Here is a 7,795-nt window from a genome sequence, read left to right on the forward strand (position 1 = left end):
ACTCTGTAGGTCTCACACTCTTTAGGTCTCTCACTGTCTGTAGGTCTCACACTCTGTAGGTCTCACACTCTGTAGGTCTCACACTCTGTGGGTCTATATCACTCTGTTGGACTCACACTCTGTAGGTCTCACTCTTTGTGTGTCTCACACACTGACATGTAGAGACAATGACGTCAATGATGTCACCATCCGGACCCACAGAAAGGGTGCCTGTGGTTCAATTGGAGACAGATTAGAGCAGATTAGGAGGCCATCTTCCTGCTAGATCCCACTCAGGTGGAAATGACTGACAGGATTATGCTAACGATGCAGCACGCTGACAAAGCCTTACCGACCCTCTGTGGTCTGCTGCTGCTTCTAGGGCTGTTGTTTCCAGCAAGGGCCACTATGATCATTTTGGACTGTGGAGTTAGGAAACGACAGCCCGTATATCTTCTATTATTGGTTGAGATGTGTACAGGCTTCTAGTTTAACTTTATGAGGAACAGTTCCTTGAATGTAAAATAAATGTCTGTTTTTGCTCTGATGAGGATCTAAAAAAATAATATTGACCTGCTCTGTGTCTCAGTGGGTAGCACTGCTGCCTTGCAGCAAGAAGGTTCCGGGTTCACTTCCTGGCCCGGGGTCTTTCTGCATAGTCTGCATGTTCTCCCTGTGTGTGTGTGGATTCTCTCACTGTCCAAAAACATGTCTGTTAGGTTAATTGGCTTCTCTAAATCCTCCTTAGGTGTGAGTGTGTGCTTGAATGATTGTTGGTCCTGTTTGTCTTTGTGTTGTCCCGCGATGAACTGGGGACCTGTCCATGGTGTACCCAGCCTCGTAAACAGCTGGAGATAGGCACCAGCACCCCTCGCACCAGCACCCCTCACTTGGGATTAAGCGTGTTGGAAAATGGATGGATGGATGGATCCAACTAGAAACATTAGATCTTTATGCTTATAATCTGTCATGGTGATAAAATGCAATCCTTCGATAATCTGTGTAACAATCAGGACCGTTGTTCTTCTCTGCATCCTCTGTCGATTTCCTTTCCCCCGCAGTCCTACTGTGAAGACCCAGACCTGGTTCTGGAGCTGAAGAACCTGATCGTTATCTGCGCTGACACACTGCAGGTCTGCTCCGCTCTGCTACATCTCATCGGCGCGTATCAAAGTTTGGATTGAGACGTGTGGCTCTCTGTGCAGGGTTACGGTTTCCCAGTCAGCCGACTCTTTGACCTGCTGTTCGAGGTGCGGGACCAGTACAATGAGACGCTGCTGAAGAAATGGGCTGCTGTCTTCAGGTGGGGCCCGCTCATCAGTGACTGACGCTGGTCTGTGGGGAGAAGCAGGAGCTGTTCTGCAGGTGGTTCAGATCCAGTCATGCTGCCCCGATCCTTTCAGGGCAGCAGTTCAAACCCATGACTCCAGTAGTGAGTCCCTGAGGGTCAGAACCCTTGGTTGGCCTATTCTGAAATTACAGTGAACTCGTGCTGAGGGTTGGGTTCCATATGAATAATGTTTCTCACTGTAAAATGATAGAGATTAAACCAGAAAGTTGCCATATTTCTGGTCACATCAATCTTCTATAATCTTTGCTGCTGTTGCGTTAAAAGCAGAGATGAACTCTGTGCTGAATCTGCTTTGTGTGCAGAGAGATCTTTGAATCGGACAACTACAGCCCCATCCCAGTTGAAACAGAGGAGGAGTATAAACTGGTGACCAGTCGCTTTCCCTTCCATGATCCTGAGATCGAAAAGGTTCCTCCATGCAGCCATTTGCACATCTTCCTCAGCTCTCATTCCTCTCAGTCACGTTCAGCTGTGCTTTGTTTATGTGAGCAGCAGGACTTTCCTAAGAAGCTGCCGATGTCACAGTCTGTCCCTCAGATCTACACACAGGTCAAAGAGTTCATCTACGCAAGCCTGAAGTTCTCCGAGTCGCTGCACCGCAGGTACTCTTCTGGTTCTTTTCTTAAAGCAGATTCATCTGCAGATCCTGCTGGAGGTTTCTCCAGGTCTGGATTCTCTCCTGAATCTAAGTGTTTGTGTTCTCTCAGTTCCACAGAGATCGACGACATGCTGAGGAAATCCACCAATCTGCTGCTGACCAGGACTCTGAGCAGCTGTCTGCAGAACCTGACTAAGAAACCGCACATAGGGCTGACTGAGGTGGGCCCAGCTCCAGGTCTCATCCATTCCCCGTGACCTTCAGTCGTCTGTTGTGAAAACTGTCAACTTTCCCTCTGCAGCTGGTGCAGATCATTATCAACACCACTCACCTGGAGCAGGCCTGTAAATATCTGGAGGAGTTCATCACCAACATCACCAACATTTCCCCTGAAACCGTTCACACCACCAGGCTCTATGGCCTGTCCACCTTTAAGGTAACCTGCTGCCCTCACCTGGCTGATAGAGCTGAAAGACTTTAGTTTGACGCAGTGGAGCCGTTCTAAGGCAGAATTACTTAGCCGTGAAGAGCAAAGGGGGGGTCTTGGTATGGCCACTCGTCCAAGTAAAGTCAGGCTAACTCTGTATGATTTTTTTTTTTGCAAGTGTAATACAACTTCCAGTCCAGTAGATGTCGCTGCGGATGTGTTGACGCACGCTGCCTTGTGTCTCAAGCATTTCCGGCAGCAGGATACTGCGCCGAGTCAAAACAAAACATGGAGGAGAAAATATTGCAATGCTTCGCAATAATTCAAGTATCGTGATGCATCGTGATAGAATCGCATCGTGGCCTGTGAATCGTGATTCGAATCGAATCGTGACTTCTTTGGCAATACCCACCCCTAATTAGGAGACATCACCAACTCGCTGTTCTTAGATCGAGGCCAACCAGAATGCACAGTGACAAACTCGGTTAGGAATGATCGTCTGACGCTAACTGATGATAATTGATGATAACCTATGATAACTGATGAGAACTGATCATTTGTGATAATTTAGGATAACCGATGACAACTGCTGATAACCAGTGATAGTTGATGCTAACTGTTTATCCTGACAGAGGAACAGTCCCAATGAGATAAACTGCTTGGAAAAAATGATACCAGGCAGATAATATCAGGGTTTATGAAGCACAGAGATGAATCATCACAATGATCCTAATAACCTCCATGTTTGTAAATCGATCCAGTTCAGGTAGCCAGCTCCTCCGCAGCCCTGTGCTCAGCTGCTCCTCATGGCGAGCCGGTCTGTAAACACTGAGACTCTTTTCCAGGATGCTCGGCACGCTGCCGAGGGAGAAATCTACACCAAGCTGAACCAGAAGATTGACGAGTTCATCCAGCTGGCGGACTATGAGTGGAGCATGGCCGAGTCCGACGGCCGCGCTTCAGGGTACCTCATGGACCTCATCAACTTCCTCCGCTCTACTTTTCAGGTTTTCACTCATCTTCCGGTGAGTTTGATGAGTTCTTGTTTTTACCTGAACTTTTGACATTGTTTCAGCTCCGGCCCGGTCCAGTCCGGTGTTTTCTTTTTTTACCTGAATGCTCCCCACCCCCTCCCTCTCCAAAGACATGCTAGTTCTGCTGATTTGATCTGTGTTCAGAGTCTTAGAGCCTCCATGATAACTGCTTTGATTTGCTCCCTCCTTTCCATTTATTGTTGCTGCATCTTTTTCCCGTCCTTTCCCTCCTCCCCCCTTTCTTCTGTTTTTGGTTGGTTTGGGGTTTTCTGATCAGAATAACAACAATGACCATGCGTCGATGTCGGTGAGTATGTCTGCCTGGATTTCATGACACGCTGCTGCCATTTTGCAGCCGCTGGGGAACATGGACTGCATGCTCTGCTCTTGGCCTGTGGTTTCACTCCTGTGTTCCTAAATAATGACATTTATGGGAAGCGGGAAAATCTGTAGACTCTGCAAGAGGACGTCTGATCGTGGCAATGCTGAGAGGAGGACCGGAGGAAGATGCAGCCAAGCTTTAAGGCCCTGAAGGCCTTTAATGCTGTGAGCTAGCAGCAGCCATCAGGGTGGACTGGCTGCACACTGCTTAACAGCTGCTTAGCATAGGCTCCCTCCTTCAGTCTGAAAGCTGCAGCCCCCAGTGGGCGGAGCTTCAATCTGCATCGACGCACAGAAGAAGCTAGTTTTACAGAGAGCTTTGGATCGTCAGCTGTTAGCACTCAGCTTCTGGAAGCGTTATTGAAATGATTTATTTTTTTGATAAACATGATTAAACTAGAAATGAATAAATGCAGATGCAAACGCAATATGAAACAAGCCTTCCTATTGGCTGATGGGTAGATGAGGTCACTCTTCTACCCTGTGTGAGCCTCACTCTAAACATCGGATCAGATAAAGAGTTTAGGTTTTTATTGTCCTCCAGCCTCACAGTCCGATGCAGATTTAAAACCAGGCTTCCCTCCAGTCGTCTTCCGTTTGTCCGTCGGCCATGACAGGTTTTTAGACCTTTCCAGGCAGCTTTTCTCTCCTAAGTGCTCCTAAAATTAGCCAATCCCGTTTAAAGAATAACTGCACAGTTCCAGCTGTATGGAGTGAATTCTGCTCCATTATTGTTTCAAGCAAAGCACGCTTTGTAAAGTTAAAAATGGGAAAAAAAAAAGAAAAACTTCTGAATCAAGAAAAGTTTTAAAAACTTTTTTTCAACGTTCATATTTTATTCTTTAAAAAAGTGAAGATGCATTCCTATTGGTCTGCTGGACTTTGGCAACAACTGTTTTATAAAATAGAAGGAAGGATATCAGTAACGCTGTTGTGGCTTTAAAATAGTTCCTACCTGATGACGGTTTAGTTTGCCTCCATTTCTGGCTGCATGCTTTTGTCTGTTTGGTTTGATGTTTACTTTAAGCCTGCATGGATCAGATCAGTGATGGGAACCAGAACCGATCAAAGCTAAACATTCCTGGGAAATACCAGCCTGTGAATTACTGATGTCTCCCTCTGCAGCCGGCTGGGATCTGGAGCAGGCTACCAGGGCTAATGCATGATCAGGAACTTCTGGGTGGATGCTGACATTAAATATTCATTTCAGGCTAAATACACATTGACATATTTCAATAAAACCATTGTTTAGTGATTGGCTGTCAAATGTGATGTAGAAACCTACATTATTTATTGCATGTTATTAATATAAGCCAACATTTGTCAAAGCAAAAGGCACATAAACACACATCAGAGGAGTTTCACTCATCCCTGAGCAGCCGAAACGTTTTCATCACTAACTTAGAAACGCAATCAAACTCCAATAACCAGATCAGTTGCTCTGATTGGCAGAAAACATATTTACACTAAATTAATACTCCAGTAATAGAAAAAAACACAGACCTGTAGTAATACACAGTACAGAAAATATTAGACCAGTTTAAACAGTTTCCAGGCTGTCAGAACGGCCACCTAAATCCTAACTCTAATCCATAATCCCTAATCTCTAAACCCTAACCATTAATCCCTAACCCCTCGATAGAGCACTATAGGAGTTGCACTTTTCTATGAGTGTATAAACATCTAGTCGATGAAAAAGTAGTTGACTAAAAATGTCCCACAATGCACCTTGAAAAGTAGTGATCATCCATGGTTACTAGATGAGCAGATATATCCCAGAATGCTTTGCAAGCTGCAAGTATCATGGGATTTGGGATTCAAAAATCTAATTGGATTTTTTTTCCTAACTGTAATTAGTTTAAGTTAGTAAAATGTTAGTAGAATTACACTCTGACCAATCACAGTCCTTCCTCAGATGTTAGCAGCTCTCATTGGTTACATCTGAGGAGCAGCTGTGATTGGTTAAACTGGTTTCCAGTGTGCTGTGGGATCAGGGGGATCAGCCAGGTAATAGAAAGGCTCCGCCCCTGCTGCAGGTGGGCTGCTTGTAACCATGGAAACGGTATGCAGACATAAAACAACAGTTTTGTGTTTGCAAAGTTTGAGCTGATTTTTCTTGTGAAAAGGTTAATGTGAATCAGAATCAGAAATACTTTAATAATCCCAGTTTTATATAATATATACACACATCCAACTACACAATATAATAAAGATAAAAAAAAATAAGAATAAAAAGAGATAAAATATATACACATATGGCAGGGAGAGGTGTCGCCATAGAGACAGACATCAGGAGGATAGGCAGACGAGCTGCTGCTCTTCATCTCACCGCATTTCTCTCTTCACTCCTTCATCAGCCAATCAAAACGGTTTAAAAGCCAATATTTCTGAACTTCTCTTTCCGACCCAGAAGTTCCTGCCTCTGTGGGTCCATGGCCTCCTGGAGCAGGTTCTGTTCTTACTGTAGCTGTTGGGTCTGCGTTCTTCACTCCATTCATAGTCCTGTTGATCCAGAAGTTTCTCCTGTCTCTATATTGACCGTTTTTTACCTGTTTGTCTTCTGTCCATCTTCCCCCACCTTGTTGAAACTGACCTTTTTCTACCCTTTGGTTTCCCTCCTTCTTTCATCCTCGTCCCGATTTTATCTTTTCTTCTGTCTTTCTGACCTGATTGCTTCCTGCTCTACGTTATTACCGCTCCATCCCCAATCGGTGCCTCTGCAGGGGAAAGTGGCGCAGACGGCGTGCATGTCGGCCTGTAAGCATCTGTCCACGTCGTTAATGCAGATGCTCCTCGACTCAGAGCTCAAGCAGATCAGCATGGGAGCCATTCAGCAGTTCAACCTGGACGTCATGCAGTGTGAACGTGAGCAGGAACATTTGCACTCTAACAGACAGCACACATTCAATCCACATCAAATCAGTTCACCTTTTTACACTTTTTTATGGAGTGACTTTTGTTCTGTTATTGTTGCAAGCAAAGAACATAAAAAAAGCAATCCAGAATAACTTTGCTGTTTTCCCAGGTTTTGAACAGATTACATTTCCTTCCCTTTGGAGGGTGGGAGCAAAGACGCATTTCTATTGGTCTGCTGGAAATAATATTTTTATTGCTGGAACGTTAGGATTTGGCTGGAAGTGAAGGGAATATGATCTGGAAAACACAGTTTGGAAAGAATGAAATTTATAAAACTGAAAAATTAGACTATGAAAACAAGAAGAATTGAAAACATACAATTTGAAGATATGCAATCTGTATCTGAGAAAAAAACTCAAACCTTTTTTTGATTGAAAGAAAAACAAAATATCATTTTTGGATTGCTTAATGACGTAGCAAAATTCACTTCATAGATTTTAAGTTTATTTATACTCCTGTTATATTGGGAAAAAATATATATGACATATTATTTGTGTATGATATATATATTTATGGTATATTTCAGTTTTGTTGAAGCGTTATGACATTAAAACAATAAATGATGGATGTTATTTATATATAAAACAGCAATATGTTCGATTTTAGGAGCATTTATGTGTGAAACTGATGAGGTGATGAGGAAGGATGCTCTGATTTTTCTACCATTCAGAAATTGTCAACATTCAGTAAAAACATTTAGACATTTTATTTAAAGGCCTCTGTTCTCAAAAAAATGGCCATAGAAGTGTAGAAGCCCTGTGTTTCCATGGCAACAGGTATTTATCAGTCTCGTTTCAGCGGTTTCCATGTTTCAGGACGGTTATTTGCTGTTTAACCTGGATATTTCTAACGTCAGGCTGTGTCTCTGGTTGTTCTCAGTGTTTGCCAGCTCAGAACCCGTACCAGGCTTCCAGGGCGACACGCTCCAGCTGGCCTTCATCGACTTACGACAGGTAAACCAATCGCCTTCCAACAATCCTTATCAGTTACTGTGGAAGCAGGAGGAAACATGGAGGCTGACAACAACCGCTATGCTTCGGTTTGAAGAAGGTTTTAGTGGCTTTTCCTAAAAGTAATAATCTCTGCATCTACACTACCGTTCAAAAGTT

The 7,795-nt window shown here is 43.9% G+C and overlaps 1 protein-coding gene across 2 annotated transcripts in view; it reads left to right on the plus strand.

Annotated features, from left to right (window-relative positions):
• Positions 1 to 7,795, plus strand: part of exoc6 (exocyst complex component 6) — a 34,304-nt gene that overhangs the window by 24,887 nt on the left and 1,622 nt on the right. The window contains exons 13-22 of one of the 2 annotated variants that reach the window (XM_015379328.1): positions 1,041 to 1,112; positions 1,185 to 1,282; positions 1,633 to 1,738; positions 1,823 to 1,932; positions 2,038 to 2,149; positions 2,230 to 2,364; positions 3,201 to 3,380; positions 3,667 to 3,696; positions 6,494 to 6,635; positions 7,566 to 7,639. In XM_015379328.1, coding sequence (XP_015234814.1) covers positions 1,041 to 1,112; positions 1,185 to 1,282; positions 1,633 to 1,738; positions 1,823 to 1,932; positions 2,038 to 2,149; positions 2,230 to 2,364; positions 3,201 to 3,380; positions 3,667 to 3,696; positions 6,494 to 6,635; positions 7,566 to 7,639 — 1,059 coding nt within the window. The remainder of the gene's footprint in view (positions 1 to 1,040; positions 1,113 to 1,184; positions 1,283 to 1,632; positions 1,739 to 1,822; positions 1,933 to 2,037; positions 2,150 to 2,229; positions 2,365 to 3,200; positions 3,381 to 3,666; positions 3,697 to 6,493; positions 6,636 to 7,565; positions 7,640 to 7,795) is intronic. The other variant, XM_015379330.1, reaches the window with a different exon arrangement.

This window comes from Cyprinodon variegatus, unplaced genomic scaffold (genome assembly GCF_000732505.1).
Source record: "Cyprinodon variegatus isolate N-32 unplaced genomic scaffold, C_variegatus-1.0 Scaffold189, whole genome shotgun sequence".
Classification (NCBI taxonomy): Eukaryota; Metazoa; Chordata; class Actinopteri; order Cyprinodontiformes; family Cyprinodontidae; genus Cyprinodon; species Cyprinodon variegatus.